The sequence below is a fragment of the Lonchura striata genome, chromosome 20 (genome assembly GCF_046129695.1).
Source record: "Lonchura striata isolate bLonStr1 chromosome 20, bLonStr1.mat, whole genome shotgun sequence".
Lineage (NCBI taxonomy): Eukaryota > Metazoa > Chordata > Aves > Passeriformes > Estrildidae > Lonchura > Lonchura striata.
The window spans coordinates 8627295-8644370 of NC_134622.1; the positions used below are offsets into that span (position 1 = coordinate 8627295).

General features: G+C 59.5%; 2 protein-coding genes across 2 annotated transcripts; both read right to left on the minus strand.

The window, feature by feature from the left end:
• Positions 1–3: 3 nt before the first annotated feature.
• Positions 4–5573, minus strand: LOC110467729 (multidrug and toxin extrusion protein 1). Its single transcript, XM_021524986.2, has 17 exons — positions 5413–5573; positions 5236–5337; positions 5001–5069; positions 4589–4737; positions 4458–4500; positions 4310–4354; positions 3884–3981; positions 3635–3732; positions 3013–3126; positions 2870–2937; positions 2509–2617; positions 2298–2373; positions 2149–2218; positions 1738–1870; positions 1350–1444; positions 866–1010; positions 4–547 (listed from the first exon to the last, which is right to left on the minus strand). Exons 1-17 carry the CDS (start codon positions 5569–5571, stop codon positions 336–338), a joined length of 1785 nt encoding a protein of 594 aa, XP_021380661.1. The 5' UTR covers positions 5572–5573; the 3' UTR covers positions 4–335.
• A 2246-nt stretch (positions 5574–7819) lies between these two features.
• On the minus strand, positions 7820–16800 carry LOC110467728 (multidrug and toxin extrusion protein 2). Its single transcript, XM_021524985.2, has 17 exons — positions 16694–16800; positions 14757–14858; positions 14256–14324; positions 13769–13917; positions 13582–13624; positions 12945–12989; positions 12482–12579; positions 12178–12275; positions 11756–11869; positions 11502–11569; positions 11128–11236; positions 10687–10762; positions 10316–10385; positions 9630–9762; positions 9253–9347; positions 8941–9022; positions 7820–8652 (listed from the first exon to the last, which is right to left on the minus strand). Exons 1-17 carry the CDS (start codon positions 16787–16789, stop codon positions 8417–8419), a joined length of 1683 nt encoding a protein of 560 aa, XP_021380660.2. The 5' UTR covers positions 16790–16800; the 3' UTR covers positions 7820–8416.
• Positions 16801–17076: the final 276 nt, after the last annotated feature.

Sequence of the window (17076 nt, forward strand, 5' to 3'; positions counted from 1 at the left end):
AGCTGGGTTTATTCTTTATTGGGCATTTGTCATGGAGCAGCACGGGGAGCTGGGCTGTGCTCAGCTCCAGTGGGTGCTGGCAGCGTGGGCTGGGGGATCCCACACACACTCAGCGTGTCAGGCAGCTCAGAGCAGCATTTTGGGTGCCAGAGCATCCTGGGGGCTCGTTCCCAACCAAAATCTGCACAAACGCTGCTGAACACTGACAGAGGCCCTTTGGTTCCTGCGGGACAGGCGTGCACTCAGTCTTCTCGCTGGCTTGTCCGTGCTTGGTACGCCTGTCCCTCAGGAAAGGCTTTTGCCCAAAAACAAGTCCCCAGGGTCCTTGGTGCGAGTCAGTCTGTGCTAAAAATCAGCTTCATGGTGATGCCGAGGGCCAGCGCGGCCATGGCCGCGGCCAAGGCCAGCCCACGCTGGAGGATCAGCTGCTTGGTGACCACGGCGGTGGCCGGAGGGGAGGTGGCCTCCCGCAGCTCCAGCTGGTACGTGGGTCCCTCCGTCTTGGTGATGCCCATGAGCACGACATCGTTCTGCACTTCTAATCCCGCTGCAAGGAGAACGGGCCTTGAGGGGTCTGAGGGGGACTGAGGGGTTTCTGAGGAGGCTTTTGTCACAGGGCTGAAGGCACCTTAGGAGCAGTGGAGATCTCACCAGGTCCTGCCCCCGGAGGTGAGGACTGCCCAGAGGTCCCTCTGCCAACCTCTGTCACCCTCCCGAGCCCACGCTTGAAATTGCTGCTCTCCCAGCAGCTGAGGGTGTCACCAGCATGATGCTCTCCCCCATTTTGTGGGCTCGTTTTTGAACCTTTCAGGACCCCTCCTGCACCAAACCCTCCCCTGCACGCAGGGCCCAGCTCCTGCCATACCAACAGAGCCCAGCACCGCCCTGGCAGGGAGGTAAGTGTGGGGCTGGGGGGCTGGTGCCACGTCCAGGTCCTTGCAGGAGGCTTCGGGGCCCAGGCTCGGCAGCTCCGGCGGTGGCGGCTGGGTCACTCCTGCGCGGCGCTGAGCCTGGCGAGGGAATGTGCTGGCTTCAGTGGGGAATTGTCACCTGGCAGAGCTGTGCTGCCTCTCCTGGGGCTCCCTGGAGCTGTTGAGGCACAAGGCGATGCTCAGGGCTGAGGTAGCCCGGGTCACCCTGTCTGCTCTGAGCTTTGTGTCCCCAGATGAGGTGCAGGGAGAAACCTTGAGGCCACTGAGTGCTTGTGCAGGAGGAAGCTGGACACAGGGATGTCATGGGAGAGCTGGGTTTTGCTCTGGAGCACTGGACATGAGATTGAGCCTGTCTCATGCCAGCAAGGCACTGAGGACATTCCCAGTGCAGGGATGTGCTGTCAGTGCCCCGATTACCTCCTTGGCTGCCTTCTCCCAGTCCAGGCGGGAGATGTAGGTGAGGAAGGAGGTGCAGAGGATGAAAACACAGACGAGCATCGCGACCCACAGGCCTGCAGAGGGCACACAGCGTCAGCCAGAGCCAACCCAGCATCCCAGGACAGCAAGAAAGGGAATGTCACCCAGGTCAGTGGGGACGCGGGGTGCTCACGGGTGCCTGCTTTGGGGTTACTTTTCCCTGGTAAAAGCTCCCAGCAGCTGCAGGAGCCATCCCAGCCCACCCCAGTGTGTTCAGACAAGTCAGCAGGGGGACAGAGCCAGGCACAAGGGTTGTGGTGAGCCCCCAGTGGAGCTGCCCTGCCTGTGGCAGGGGGGGTTTGGGGCTGCAGTGCCCAGGGGTCAGTACCTATGACGCCGATCCTGGCCACGAAGAGCAGCACAGCTGCCAGGGGCATGCCCACACCATAGTAACTCACAGCATTGAGGATGGCACCAAATTTCTGCTTCCCGACGCCTCTGAGCACCCCACTGCAGGCGCCCTGCCAGGAGAGGGAGAGGGGCTGGGGCAGGGAGCATCACCTTGGCACAGTTCAGGAGATGACCCAGCTCCCTGCTCTGCCCAGTATTTCTGTGTCCCTGCCCAGTCCTGTGGGTCAGCATCCTTTTATGTGCTCGATGTTTTCTAAGGGATGATGCCAGGGGTTCTGCAGGGTGGTGGTCAGCTGCAGCCTGAGGGACCCTTGACTGCCTGATCCACCATGATGCTGCTGAGCACCAAGATTCCCCATGGAAAATAGCAGCATGCCCTGGGACTTACAGTCATGGCTTCAAACAAGTGGAAGACAACATAGATAGGCATGACCCACGCCACCAAGTCAACGATTTCCCTGGGGATGGAAGAAAGCCAAGGATCACTTTTGGGAACAGACATCCACACACTGAGGCCAGGAGCCTGGGGGCACTCACTTCTCCTTGGTGAAGACATATCCCAGCACGTTCCTTGTGGCAGCTAAAATGGACCCCACAATTACGGAGAACACCCCTGAAAACACAGCACAGAGCTGAGCCCAGCCTGGCTGGAGAGCAGGGAGAGAAGAGGCAGGCAGAGGACTGCAAGCACTCCCTGCTCCATGGGAAGGAGGCCAGGAAGAGGCTTTCCAGGCTGTTGTGGACTAACCTGTGCAGATCAGGCTGGTGCTGGAGGATCTCTTGGCCGCCTCGATGTTGCCGGCGCCCAGCGCGTTGCCCACCTGCACGCTGGCAGCTGTGCCCAGCCCCAGGGGGATCTGCAAGCACAGGGCTCACATGTGTCTGACAATGGAGCTGTCACAGTGATGGGGGGGTACCCACCCAGCAGAGAGCAGGATGGAGCTCAGGATTGGATTTAAAGCATCTCCGTAAGGAGGGGTAGGCAGGAGAAGGGAGAGATTCCAGTGCAGAGGGGGAAGATGGGGGTTTGCTGGAGCAGTTTTTGCTGTGTGCCTGTCTCAGGATAGCCCACATGGAGCCCTGGTGTGCAGTGATAACCCAGCCCTTACCATGAAAGCCACAACAGACACCTCATAGATGATGGACTGGACAGAGAGCTCGACAACACTCAGCAGGCCTGTGGGACAGGAGGGGTCAGTGCTGGCTGTGGGTCAAGCCTGGCCATGTCCTGGCAGCTCCTCTCTCCACTGACCTATCAAGAAGCTCCCGATCTCGTAGGTCCACCACTCGATGCACATCATCAGCATGCTGGGGATAGCCAGGGAGGTGAAGCTGTCCCACTCCAGCAGGCACTCGCTGGACCAGCCTGTTGAGAGGAGAAGGGACACCTGAGGGATGACCAGACTGGCCATGTGGTACATCCTGCACAGCACCCAGGGCAGCTGGAGGGGCCATTCCTGTTCTGAGAGCCAGCACTCCACAGGATCTCCATCAGCTCAATGTCCACCTACAGCCTCCGTGCTGCTGCCCCACGGGCCACAGAGCAGCACAACCCTCCCAGAGCAGTGTCCAAAGACAACCTCCTGCTGACATCTGTGCTCATCCAGCTTTGGGGCTGAAGCTTGCAAAGCCTCAGCAGAAAGTTTCATTTCTGCAGAATTAATGTTTAGTGCTGATCACACAGCTCTGCCAGTGCTGGTGCGTGACGAGCGCCGCTGAAGCAGCACTGAGGCACCCGGGGCACCGCGGGCTGGGGTTAATGTTTCACCATCAGGATGAGCAGAATTCCTCTTCTACCAAGAACACCTGATACAAGTTTTATGGATATTTCTGAGTAAAGCAGGACTCACAGGGAGCAGGGGAGATGCCCTTACCTCCCCAGGTATTCACGTGGAGTTTCCTGCCTATGATGTACAGGAACAAGAAAATGGTTTGTGAATACTGAGCGATGGTGTTGGCCCAGGCAGAGCCCCTGCAGAGGAAGTGAGAAATGTCATTGGCATCCTGCTTATGCCTCCCTCAGGGTGGAAAAAGACATCCTGCTGTACTCCTGTGAGCTCAGTGTTCCTTTGCCATTGCCAGGTGCCCTGTTTTCCTCTCCAGGGGGCACAGGTGCTACTCACATGATGCCCAGGTGGAACTTGTAGAGGAGGAGGTAGTTTCCAGCCACATTGACGAGGTTGCCGATGACCCCACTCAGCACCAGTGGCCACATGATCATCTGCAAAGAGGAGGAGATGAGGGGGTCTTCCCAAAGGTTTTAGTAGGGAAGTGTGAAGGTCCCCCCAGCCCCACTCTCAGTGCCTTTCCCAGAAAAAAAACCCCAGACTTCCAGTGATGTCTCCTGCTTGGAAAATGAGTGTGATGGATGTAAATCCCCGATGTGGGGAAGTATGAAGGGAGGTGGATGGATACAGCTGGCTGTGGAATGGGGTGATCTATGGGTCAGAGCTGTTTTGGGGCACCTGGGAACAGTGAGCATGGAAACCCTGGATGCACTGTGGAAGGGAACCCTGAGCCAGGGTGGGTGTGAGGACTTTGGGACTCACCTGGTTCTGCAGGTATCTTGTCTCCAGGTTATACAGAAAAACCGCCTGCAAAGGAAATTTTGGATGAGATGAGCCAGTGCTGAGCTGCAGGACAGGGGCAGCCTGTCCCCGTGTGCAGGTGGCATCCAGGGTGCCCAGGGGCACTCACCGGGAGGGCAGGGAGAAAGGCGTTCACGTAGTGCTGGGTCAGCCTGCGGGCACAGAGAGGGGTCAGGGAGGGCCATGGCCACCCTCCTCTCGGCCCCTCCACACCGGGGAGGGATGAGGGGACCACCCAACCTGGAGACCTCGGCATCCTGCTGCATGAGCAGCATCAGCTGCTCGACGTTGATGAGGAGGGCGCAGCAAGGGAAGCAGCAGAGGAGGATGATGATGGTGGCCCGCTGCAGGATCACCCCCACGCGCAGCAGGTTCTTGCTGCCATAGGTCTGCAAGGTGAGAGGGCAGCGCTGAAATCAGCTGGTGCTGGGGGGAAAGGGGCCCTGAAGAGTGTGGAGCAGCTCAGATCACCCTGAAAACCTCCTGGGAAGGATTTGGAGGATGAATCTCCTTGCTAAGGGATTGTTACATGGGGATAAGCTTCCCCAACTCGCAGGAGCAGCCAGGGCTCCGTGTGGTGTCTGGGCATCATCAGATGATGCTGGAAACCCCCACCCCATGTCCCCAGGACAAGCCAGCATGTCTCACCCACCTGTGATATCAAGGTGTCACACGCTGAAGTCAAACCATAGCCTACAGAGATGGCAGTGACGTTTATAACCTGGGAGTTAAAAAAGCAAAGAGTGAAGGTGAGCATTTAAGACTTTCAGGGAGAGGGGATGAAAGGAGAAGTGGGAGTGTGAAATCTCCTCTGTCCTTTTCCCCTGCCACGTCTCATCCCCGTGTCAGCAGGGAGGGAGCTGGTGCCCGGCCCCGGGAATGCTTACAGCGATGGCCAGCGTGACAGAGGCCAGCTCAACCTTGCCCAGGTGGCCACAGAAGATGGAGCTGACAAGGTGGATCAGGAAGATCAGCAGCTGGATCAGGATCTAAGCACGGAGGAGAGCTGAAGGTTAGGGATGGAGGTGAGCAGGGGTGGCTGTGCCGGGGGGAGTCTCTCTTACCAGCGGCCCCGCCAGCACCAGCAGCTGCCTCACGTCTTCCCAGAAGTTTTCCGGAATCCAGCGGCGTTTCTTCTGGCAGCTCCCGGCTGCGAGGTCTCCCTGGCCGGCGGCCCTTCCCTCCCCGAAGCCATTCTCCTCGGGGAAGTTCTCCGGCTTCATGCTGCCCTGCCGGGGGAGTGGAACGAGCCCCTTCCTCCGCGCTCTGTTAAACCGCGCCGGGGCGAGCAATGTGTAACCACGGCGGGCTGAACTTCAGCCGGGGCCGGCGGCTGCCCGCTGGGCTGGGCAGCGTGGGCAGCGCGGGCAGTGTGGGCAGTGTGGGCAGTGTGGGCAGCGTGGGCAGCGTGGGCAGTGTGGGCAGTGTGGGCAGTGTGGGCAGCGGGCAGTGTGGGCAGTGTGGGCAGTGTGGGCAGTGGGCAGCGTGGGCAGCGTGGGCAGCGTGGGCAGCGCGGGCAGTGTGGGCAGTGTGGGCAGTGTGGGCAGCGTGGGCAGCGTGGGCAGCGTGGGCAGCGCGGGCAGTGTGGGCAGCGTGGGCAGCGTGGGCAGCGCGGGCAGTGTGGGCAGCGTGGGCAGCGTGGGCAGCGTGGGCAGCGTGGGCAGCGTGGGCAGCGCGGGCAGCGTGGGCAGCGTGGGCAGCGTGGGCAGCGCGGGCAGTGTGGGCAGTGTGGGCAGCGTGGGCAGCGTGGGCAGCGCGGGCAGTGTGGGCAGTGTGGGCAGTGGGCAGCGTGGGCAGTGTGGGCAGCGTGGGCAGCGCGGGCAGCGTGGGCAGTGTGGGCAGTGTGGGCAGTGGGCAGCGTGGGCAGCGTGGGCAGTGTGGGCAGTGCGGGCAGCGGGCAGCGTGGGCAGCGTGGGCAGCGCGGGCAGCGTGGGCAGTGGGCAGCGTGGGCAGTGCGGGCAGTGTGGGCAGTGCGGGCAGTGTGGGCAGCGTGGGCAGCGTGGGCAGTGCGGGCAGCGGGCAGCGTGGGCAGCGTGGGCAGCGCGGGCAGCGTGGGCAGTGGGCAGCGTGGGCAGTGTGGGCAGTGCGGGCAGTGTGGGCAGTGGGCAGCGCGGGCAGCGTGGGCAGCGCGGGCAGCGTGGGCAGCGTGGGCAGCGTGGGCAGCGCGGGCAGCGTGGGCAGCGCGGGCAGCGTGGGCAGCGTGGGCAGCGTGGGCAGCGGGCAGCGCGGGCAGCGCGGGCAGTGTGGGCAGCGCGGGCAGTGTGGGCAGCGCGGGCAGCGCGGGCAGTGCGGGCAGTGTGGGCAGCGTGGGCAGTGTGGGCAGCGGGCAGCGTGGGCAGTGTGGGCAGCGGGCAGTGTGGGCAGCGTGGGCAGCGCGGGCAGCGTGGGCAGCGTGGGCAGCGTGGGCAGTGTGGGCAGTGTGGGCAGCGTGGGCAGCGTGGGCAATGTGGGCAGCGTGGGCATCGCGGGCACGGGCAGCGGGCAGGGCACGGAGCGGCGCAGCCCAGCGAGGGTCCCGCCGCAGCGAAGGAGCCCGGACACGCCGTGCGAGGCGCCGGCTGCCTGTGCTGAGCCAGCCTTTGGGGCTGAGCCATCCTACACCCACCCTGCGAAGCCTCCTACCTCTCTGCTTCTCCGCGGCTCCAGCGGGCAGGGCGCGGGATGCTGCTCCGGCTCCGGCGGGGGAGGCTGCGGGGTGTGCGCGGTGCCGTGAGCTGCCGCCGGCAGTGGCGGGGCTGTGTCTCGCTCATTCCCATCGCAGTGGCCAAGACAAGGCGGCCCCTCGGCTCCTGCTGGCCCTGGCACGGCCCCGCCGGGTCGGGTTTCGCTGGCAGCGCTCCCCCGGGCCGGGCGCAGCGTCCTCGGCCCGGCGGGGAGGGAGATGCTGCCAGCGCAGACCCCACCTGCGCGGAGTGGGCTGGGATAACTCGTGGGACAGAGTGAGACACGTCCCTGCTGTCCCCTCGCTGCCATCCCAAACCTACCGGGATTCGGAGCAGGGCAGGATCTGCCGCGTCCTCCCGCTGGTGTTGGGGATGGTGGCGGTTTCAAAGTTGGTGTCACAATTTTTCGTTCACAGGCCGCCAGCACCAGGAGAGCTGTGGGGTGACAGGGAGGTGCCACACATCTGTATGAGGTATTGACTTCCCAGCTGACATGTCACAGTCCCTCAGGTGCAGGTGGGAGCCCGGGACAGGCCCGGAGGGACTCGGTGCTGGGCTGTCTGCATTGTGACATGGGGCAGTTCTGTGATGGCTCTGGTAGGGTCGGGCAAGCAACCTCCCTCAACCTCCCTCTTCCACGGTGCTCAACAACCGTGACAGCAGCAAATCTTGCTTTTCTACCCAAGGGGAAGAGTGAAAACACTGTGTTTGGAGCCAGCCCCAAACCTCAGGGCCACGACCAGACCCACAAGAGTTCAGTCCTGCCAATGACCAGGGTCACGCTCACACCATATCAAACAGCCTAACATTTACTAAGAAAACTTTATTGTATCAAAATCCCACCTTACAAAAGTGCAAAGAAAAGTTGCTTTAGGCCCTGTGCCCGCCCTGAAGAGGGAGAGCAGGGTCAGGGCCAGCAGCCAGCACCCAACAGCAGAGTCAGATATCTTCCAGCAAAATCCATTTTGTTCCACAGCTGCTGCAAGTGGCATTTGCCACCCCAAGATGCTGGTACAGGCTGGTGTGAGAGGAAACTTGCTGTGGGAAGCAGGAGGCTCTGCCATGAGCAGATGACAGGATCCAATGTCCCCAGAGAGCAGGATGGCAGCACCAGGACCCTGTGTCCTTCTGGGGTCAGCCCCAGGATACACTCCCACCTCTCACAAGTGCCATCCCAGTGAGATGGCAGCTCCCTGCCAGCTCTCAAGCCCTTTTTTTCCCCAGGTGCCACATCCTCACCCCCTTAAAGAACTCTGCATGTGGGATAAAACATCGTGAGCTAACCAGGAACCGCGCAAAGGGACTTTTTGTAAGGCACTGCGGGGGAATTCCTTCCCCAGGCCATCCTCTGGGACATTGCCACGTGCCCTCCTGCTCGGTGCACAGTTCCCCAGCCTCCCTGGCTTTAGCCATTGCCAGTCAGGAGCCGGACCAGGATTCCCACCAGCAGGACGGCGATGGCAGCAGCAGCAGCCAGCACACGGCGCAGGATCACGGCCCTCCATGGCACAGGGACAAGGACAGGGACCACAGCAGGCTCCTCCTGCGTGCTGAGCTCGTGCTCAGGCTGCCTCTCGCCCATCACCATGCTCTCAGGCAGGACCGTGGTGTCCCCGGTGTCCGCGTCGAGGGAGGTGTAACCTGTGGGACACACAACGCTGCAGGGAGGCTGCACAAGCACCCGTGGCAGTCCTCAGTGTCCTTTCCCACGGTTTGGGGACACGGGGACACACAGCTGCAAGCTGTATCTTGTACCCCGTTGCTCGGTGCGGGAGAAGTGCCACTGGCCCAGGGCCCAGCAGCGGGCACTGTGCTCTTTCCAGCCATTTGAGCCTCCAGGACAGACATGGTTGCCACAGTTGGGAAGGAAAGGAAGGGGTTGGGTGGGGAATTTGGGCTCCCTGCCTGGTGTCAGGCCCAGCTGCATACCCACAGCAGATGTTTTGTTAGCAGCTGTGCCATTGGAGTTCACGTCTTCCACTTGTTCTTTCGTTCCAGCTCGGTCTTGAGCCTAAAAACACAGGGAAGAGCTGCTCTTCTCAGGGCAAGGGTGTCCTGCCCAGCCCAAAAAAACCCTCCACTCTCCCAAGATAAGCATTCTCAGTACCAAATTGCTCCTCTGCTACAGGAGGACAGACCCCAGTTCACTTCTGTCATTTCCCAGTGGGCTATAGTGTTGTCCTGAAACAGGAGTTAACTCGGCACCTTTCAAGAACTCCCAGAGAAAAGCACAATTCTCACCTCCTCTGCAGCTTTCCTCCAGTCCATTCTGACGACAAAAGCCAAGAAGGAAAGGGCTTGCACGGAGATGCAAATGATCATCCCAACCCACAGACCTGCAGCAGTGGGAAGTTACTTCAGGGAGGGCTTGAGGAAAACCTGCCTTTGCCAGTCCCTGCCAGAATGCCCAAGGACTTCAGCCCAAGAACTTTGAAAGAAGCAGCTCCTGGGGAAGCTGGGAGTAAGCCTGGATTTACTGGCACCGACTCAGTGGCCGCCCCAATCACAGCAGCGTGCAATCCAGCCCCACTGATGCAAAGGAAGATCCGGGCACGAGTTGCAGGGCTGAGCCTTTGCTGAACACAGCTCCTGCCACGCCAGCTGGAGGGCACACGTACCCAGCACCCCCATCTTGGCTGCAAACATCAGGGAGATGCCGATGGGGAAGCCGATGGTGTAGTATCCGACGGCGTTGGCCATGGCGCCCAGCTTCTGCCTGCCCGTGCCCCGCAGCACCCCGCCACACGTCGCCTGAGGAGACATGGGGGTCACTGCCAGGGGCCTCTGGGCCATGGCACAGCCCTGGGCACAGGGAAACCCCCAGAACCATCCCACCAAGCCAAGAGGGAGCACAGTCACATTCTGGAGCAGGCTCGGCTCGCTCCAGCTGGCAGCACAGACACCGAGCAGATCCCCAAGAGCTTCCCCACGGTGCCCAGGTGCCTCCTCCAGGACATGACAGGAGGAAACAGGCCAGAATTACTTTCTGTTGAGTATCCCAGTGTGCTGGGAGAACCTGGTATTTCTGAAGGCCCAGCTGCTCACTTGTGTTGCTGTGATAAACCAGTAAAAAGCTGGAGCTTTGGCCAGGGGAAAAGAGGAGGAAAAGCTGGGGTGTCTGCAGCACTGCCAAGGGGCAGCCACAAGCACAGAGGACACTGAGGTGTTAGAGGTAACACAAGCAGCTGCTCTGACACTTTCTCACTTGGCTTCTCTGGATCATTTCCACAGGCCCAGAGTGGCTTCAGGCAGTTTTGAACCCCAAGCTGCAGACAGGAGTCACTCCACGTGCTGCAATACTCACGGCTGTGGCATCCAGCAGGTGGAAGGGACCAAAGATGAGCATCACTTTGGACACCAAGCTGACAATCTCCCTGTTGGGAAGATGGTTGGACTGATCAGGGGAAGCAGCACCACCTGCTCCCTGGTTCTCACATACCTTCTTCAATCAACCACAAAGGCTGATGCCAGTTCCCTGATCCCAGCCTGCCACCATGCTACTGTCCCAGTGCTAGAAGCAGCTGTGCTGCCCAAGGACACTGGGAAATGGAGAGGAACCTTTGAGGAACGTTTGCCAGATAGGGGTTTATGAACTCTTATCTGTCAGCAGCTTCTGGGGTATAAATAACACCCTCCAAGAAGGCAATAATACTTAAAAGAAAGCTGTTAACCCACGTGTCACTGGTGAAGATGTATCCCACCACGTCCCTTAGGCTCCCCAGCAATGCTGCAACCACCACAGCGAAAACTCCTGAAAGAAAAAGGAATAGTCAAATTCCTTCAAGGGCAGCACATCCTGCTCCTGACCCAGGCTCCATGTGATGGGGACTGGACTTCACTGACCTCAAATGATACTGCAGCAGAGAACAAGTCTGTTTTCCTCTCCCTCTACCCTCTGGAGTGTGAGGTAAGAACACTAAGCTGCATTTTTAAGTATCAAAGCCTCTGCACCAGGCTCATAACAGAAAAGATGAGTCAGAATCTTGCCTGATCTTGCCTTGCCAAAGGGTCCAAACAAGTGTGATGGGTTCCTGTGGGAGTCCCTGACCTTGGGAGAGGGAAACTGAACGTTTGCTGATAATTGTCCTTTATTCTGCTCTGCAGGACTGCACTGACCTGTGCACAGCAGTGCAGTGATGCAGGAGGTCTTGGCTTGCTCCACGTTCCCTGCTCCCAAGGCATTCCCCACTCTGACACTCGCAGCCACGCTGATGCCCAGGGGCACCTGAGAAGCAGGAGACAAGAGGGGTGAGTGCCAGCAGAGCCTGTGGTGCCAGCAGAGCCTGCAGAGATTTTCTTCTTCCCCAGCGGGGGACTGGGGACAAACTGGCATTGCTGCAGTGAAGGGATTTTCCATCTGCAGCACACCCTGGATGTGCAGGCTTGAGAGGCATCACCTGCCTGGCACCAACCCCTGCTTCCCACCTCAGCTCTGATCCACAGGGCCACTGTTTTGGGGTCATTTAGGGTGCCACACCCCCAGCCCTTACCATGTACGCGACACAGGCAAGCTCGTAGATGACAGATTGTGCACCCAGCTCCACCACACTGATCAGCCCTGGAAAAGATTTGTCACCTCCTTCACTGGCTGAAAGGAGGCACCTGTCCCCGTGGAATAGATGGGAACACCTGCAATGTCCTGGAGACCCTGCAGGTGAGGAGGCTGCTGCTGGCAGGGGGGCTCTGGGGACACGCTCAAGCAGCAGCCCCCAGGAACCAGAGGGAAAAGAGGATTTGGACTCACCAGCCAAGAAGCTCCCAATCTCAAAGGTCCACCACTCAATACACATCATGACCATGCCAGGCACTGCCAGCCAGATGAAGGAGCCCCAGTCCACGAGGCACTGCCTGCTCCAGCCTGACAGGAGGAGGTGGAGCAGAAGGAACATGTGTTACCCCCCTGCTCCCCTAAAGGGGAGCCACATCCACTCTCTGAGGACAATCCCCCTGCAGCTCACAGAACATCAGCCCAGGATTGGTGCTGGGCCATGCTGCATTCCTGAGACAGAATATTCATCAGGAACGTGCTTGGAGCTACAGTAAAGGCCTTGAGGACATGGCTACAGCATCTTCCCACTGTGAGGGGATGGCAATCCCTTTGTCACCATTGTGCTGGTGACAATGCCAAAGACACTGCTGCTCTGAAGGATTAAGATAGAACAGTACCTCCCCAGGTCTTCACATGGATCTTCTTCCACCACATGTAAAGGATGAGGAGGATGACCTGGGTGTACTGAGAAACCATGTTAGCCCAGGCAGAGCCCCTGGGGAGAGACAGGCAGGTTACAGGTGACATCCTTGCCCAGCTCCTCAGCCACAGCAGGACAGACCCAAGGACACCCACAGCAGCCCTGCTGCAGATGTGGGACAGACCCCTCCAGCCTCAGCTTGGCAGACTGGGGGCTGGAGGGAGGGGGTGGCAGAAGGGGGCACCCCCTCACCCCCTGTCCCCAGCCCTGCTCACACTTACACCATGCCCAGCTTCAGAGCGTAGAGGAGGAAGGCGTTCATGGCCACATTGAGGATGTTGGCTGCAATCCCTGTCACCACCTGAGGCATTATGATCTCCTGGAAGCCAAGGAGGAACTCTGGAATTTGCTTCCCCAAAGCACAGCCCGAGCCCCATCCAGTGAGCACAAGGGAGACCTCCAGCAATGCCAAGAAGGCAGCTCACGTTCCAGGTGAGGCTGGGCTGTGTGAGCCATGCAGGAGGTGACAAGCAGAGCTCAGGAGCTGGTACAACCCATAAAATGCAGAGTTGGGAAGTAGGAAATGGAGGCAGGTAAAAGTGGTTCCCATGAGTTCAGCCAGGGCTGGCTCATCTCACATTCCCCAGCCCAGCTCTCCCTGGAACATGGTGAGCTGAGATCCCCAAGCTTATCCATGTTCCCCACCTTTATTCCATGGCCAGAAGCTGGCCAGTTATACAATACCTGACTCAGTAAATATCTTGTCAGCAGCTGGTACAGAAACGCCGCCTGTAAAAGTCAGGATTCAGCTCATCACCAGCCTGTGGCCACTGAACACTGACAGATCAACCTCCCTCCACCTTCTTCCAAAACCCCTGTGCTCCAGCTGCAGCACTGCCAGCACCCAAACCCAAGAGTGACAGAAAGCACATCCCATTCCCATTGGGAAGACAGCTCAGTCTCCAAACAGGAAATCTCCAGTGCTTCCTCATCAGCGTGGGAAAGCCTGGAAAGCTCGGAAGGATAAACCTACAGACCCTTATCCCACAGGGCTACTGCTCCCTGCCTCAGAGCCCAGCAGCTGCGAGTGTGGGAACAGCTCCAGCCTTTATGTCGGGGCTAAGAGTGAGCCTGGAGACTCTGGTTCCAAAGTCCATCACAAGTTATGTGGCCACAGCAAAAGCCTTTGCACAGGAAGATGAGAGAGCCCCACTTTGCTGGCCCAGCAGCTGCTGGCCTGTGCACATCCTAAGGCATAAGGTCAAGGGGCACCTTGTAGAACCCTAAACCTGCCCTGTGAGGCACACAGCAAAGGCCTTCCCTCCTTCCCCTGGTGTTGCTAAGGTACACAGAGCTTCTAACAGCTTTAGCAGAGACTTACAGGAAGTGCTGGAATAAAGATCATCACGTAGAGCTGAGTTAACCTGGAAAGAGAGTTGTTTCCCCAGTTAATGATCCAGCAAAGCAAGAGCCAAGCCAAACAGCGCTGCACTCGAGCTCCAGAGAGCCTTAATTTCAACACTCCATGGCAAATGCCTGATCCAGAAGGGCTGGATCTCCCCCCTGACCTGGAGACCTCGGGGTCCTGTTGGATGAGCAGGAGGATCCTCTCGGTGTTGATGAAGAGGGCCCAGCAAGGGAAGCAGAAGAGCAGCAGGATGAGGATGCCCCGCTGCAGGATGGTGCCCACCTGCTTCAGGTTCTTGCTGCCATATGTCTGGGTCGGGAGAGAGGATCAGGGTGGGCATCACAGGGAGCCAAAGGGGCTGGGCAAACGCTCAGGGCAACAACAGGACAACTAAATGCTTTTCCCATGCCTTGCAGCTGCAGATACCAGGCTGGTTGGGTGTAACTTGCACATTGCAAATCCTTTGGCACCCAGGCACGACCCAAGGCTCCTTGGGGAAAGAGCAGGCTCCAGCCAGAGTGTTCCCAACCCTGTTCTGTCTGGCAGCTGCCACAGCCCTGCCCTTTGTGCTCAGATGACACTGCAGAGGAGGTGAGACACCAGCAGCAAACACCTCCAGGCACAGGAGAGGGGGAGCTGCCACTGACCTGGGTCATCAGCGTGTCACATGCTGAGGCTAAGCCAGCCCCGATGGAGATGCCTGTCACGTTGATAACCTGGAGGAGAGACAGGGGAAGCTGGCCCACAGCACTGCCTCCCTCCCAGCTGGGTGGGGAGCCAGTTCTGCTACAAGCTCCTGGGAAGTTTTCCAGCCCTTCTCTATTTCTCCGAATAACAGGATCTCGTTAACGAAAGGATCTTCTAGCAAGGGGTGAAGATCTAAAGCACCACAACAAACAGAGCTGCTCCTGGCTGCATGCCCAGCTCTGCTGGGTTCAGGGAGCTGGCCAGAGGCTCTCAGGTGCTGGCCTTGCACTGGCACAGGCACTGACTGCTCAGCTCCCCTCTCCTGCCTGTGCTCAGGGCAAAAAATAACCACAGGGCCCTCACATCTACAATCCTACAAGTCTGGGTTTTTCGGTTCTTCATTTTTTGGTGACACATAATTCATGTGTTTGAAATCCAAGGGGAATTGGAGCAATACGTACAGACACAGCCAGGGTCACAGCATCCAGCTCAGCTTTCCCCAGGTGGCCACAGAAGATGGAGCTGACCACGCTGATCAGGAACACCAGCAGCTGGGCAAAGAACTAGGATGAGAAGAGAAGGAGATGGTGAGATGAGGACCTGTTAGGGCTTGTGGAACACCACCCCTCCTCCAGGAGATGGACTATGAACGCTCAGGTTTCCTCGTGTTTCTGTCCACGCCTCAAGGCCAGGGCTCTGCTGAGGTCCTGGGAACTCCTCCCTGCTTGCCAACACTGCTGGGCAGGGGGGGCAGCTCCAGCACTCAAGCAGGCTCTCAGTAGCTTTGTCTTTCAAAGCCAGCATCTACCTGCCCTGTGGTATTTTGGTGTTACACAGCCAATCTGCCAGATAACCCCATTTAAGAGAGGCTTAAGGGTTTCACTAGAAATCCTCTTTTCCAGGATGAAGGCTGCGTAGAGAGGGGAAAACAAAACATTTGCGTGCATCTGTGGAAAACTGTGCTCCAAAACCACAACATCCTCTCCTCCTGGAGAGACACCAAGGCCAGTCTGTGTGTTCCTTGCCAGCAGCGTGTAACAATGCTGCAGCAGAGATTGCACTGCAGACCTCATTTTCCCTTGGCAAGAGGATGTCTCCCTTACAGGCATCCAGGGCATGGAGTCATGGCACAGCTCGAAACAGATGGCAGGAGTTAGGGACATTTATACCCACTGAGGGGTGGGCACAGCTGGAAACCAAGCCCAGGAGCTGTTCACACTCCTTTCCACCCAGCAGCTGGCAAGACAAGAGCCCAGAGCTGCTGGGAAACCAGCTTTGAGGGGTCAGAGGAAGAGCAGAACAATCCCTTCTCCTCTGCAGACCTCCCGCTGCTGCCTGCAGGTGCAGTCCTGCTGCCAAGCCCAGGCATGTTCGACCCACTGCTGTGAATAATCCCCACAGGAGGGGTCTGTACCTCCAGCACCATCCCAGCACAGCGTTTATCATGGAATGATCATTAAACAGCAGCTGTAGGTTTGGGTTGGAGGTGTTTGTGCACATGGAGGAGCAGGCTGTGCTGCAGGCAGGACAGCTGAGGGGACTGAGAGGGTTTGATGTGCTCATCTACAGAAACTGAAGCTAGTCCAGACTTCTTCTGCTGACTGAACACAGCAGGTCAGGGCTTTGATGTGCCTCTGAGAAGTTTAACAGCTGGTACTTATTTACCAGATATAGCAGAAGACTAAAAGCAGGAACGTTCACACACGAGTGACTAGAGCCAGGGCTGTGGCGCGTGGTTCCCCTTTGCGGAAGCCTCTGCAAAACGTGCTCAGCGCTGTCTGTGCCAGCTACCAAAGGCTCCGTTTCCCTCCAGAGGGTCCAGACAAATGGCAAACAGCAGTTCCAATCCAGGGAGGGTTTCAGGATAGTCAAGCATAGGGCACCCAGAGCCCGCTGGAAGGGCCAGCTATGGACCTGGCGCTGTGCAGAGTGCCACATGTCACCCAAGGCGTGAGTGGCAGCGCCAGGGCTCGGGGCTGGTTTCACAGAGCAGTTTAGCAGCTTAGTCCCCCTCCCTGAGCCCAGCACTCCTCTCCCACAGCCGTGCTGCAGGGAAGCAGGGACCGCGCTGGGCAGCAGCAAGAGCGCCTGGGGCAAGAATGAGGATCCGAGCGCCAGCCAGGCACAGAGAGCGGCGGAGCGACCGCGCTGTGGCACATCCCCGGCTGCAGAGCCGTGCCGGGAGGCTGCAGGCAGCCGAAACCCGGCGGCACGGGAGCGGCAGATACCCAAGTCCCCCTCCTCGGCATCCCGGAGCGCCCGGGGAGCGCTGCGCGGCTGCGGACAGCCGAGCCCCGCCGCGATCCCCGTCCCGGGGACGCGCTCCCGCGGGAGGGCACCGTGTCCCCCGCGTGTCCCCCGGGTGTCCCTCGCCTCCTCTCCCCGCCCAGGGTCTCACCACGGGCCCCGCCAGCCGGGCCAGCTCCGAGCACTCGTGCCGTGCGCCCGCGGGCAGGAGGCGCCGGGCGCCCCGCAGGCACCGCGCTGCCGCCATCGCCGCCGGTACCGCCCGGCCGCCTCCGCCCGCCTTATGGGCACGGCCGGGCCGCCTCCGCCCCCGGGGCTGTGGGCGGGCGGAACGGCTCGGCTCGGCTCGGCTCGGCAGCGGGACCCGCACGGCCGCGCTCCGGTGTCCGCTGGAGTCGGCAGCGCGCGTTCCCCGCACACGCGTGTTTGGCCAGAGGCAGAGCCCGTGGCGGGGGTTTTGGGGGTGGGGGATCCCCTGTTGGTGGTGGCGGTTTGGGGATCTGCTGTGCAAGGGGAAGGGGATCCCCCCTGTTC

What these genes read in the sequence shown, in the direction of transcription:
- LOC110467729 (XM_021524986.2), bottom strand. Translation starts at nt 5,571, where the DNA reads ATGAAGCCGGAGAACTTCCCCGAGGAGAATGGCTTCGGGGAGGGAAGG. An exon ending in CCTTTCTCCCTGCCCTCCCG is followed by an intron (nt 4,355 to 4,457) that starts GTGAGTGCCCCT and finishes TTTCCTTTGCAG; the next exon opens with GCGGTTTTTCTGTATAACCT. An exon ending in AAGTTCCACCTGGGCATCAT is followed by an intron (nt 3,733 to 3,883) that starts GTGAGTAGCACC and finishes CTTCCTCTGCAG; the next exon opens with GGGCTCTGCCTGGGCCAACA.
- LOC110467728 (XM_021524985.2), bottom strand. Translation starts at nt 16,789, where the DNA reads ATGGCGGCAGCGCGGTGCCTGCGGGGCGCCCGGCGCCTCCTGCCCGCG. An exon ending in TACATCTTCACCAGTGACAC is followed by an intron (nt 10,386 to 10,686) that starts GTGGGTTAACAG and finishes TCTTCCCAACAG; the next exon opens with GGAGATTGTCAGCTTGGTGT. An exon ending in GGAGGAAAGCTGCAGAGGAG is followed by an intron (nt 9,023 to 9,252) that starts GTGAGAATTGTG and finishes CTGTGTTTTTAG; the next exon opens with GCTCAAGACCGAGCTGGAAC.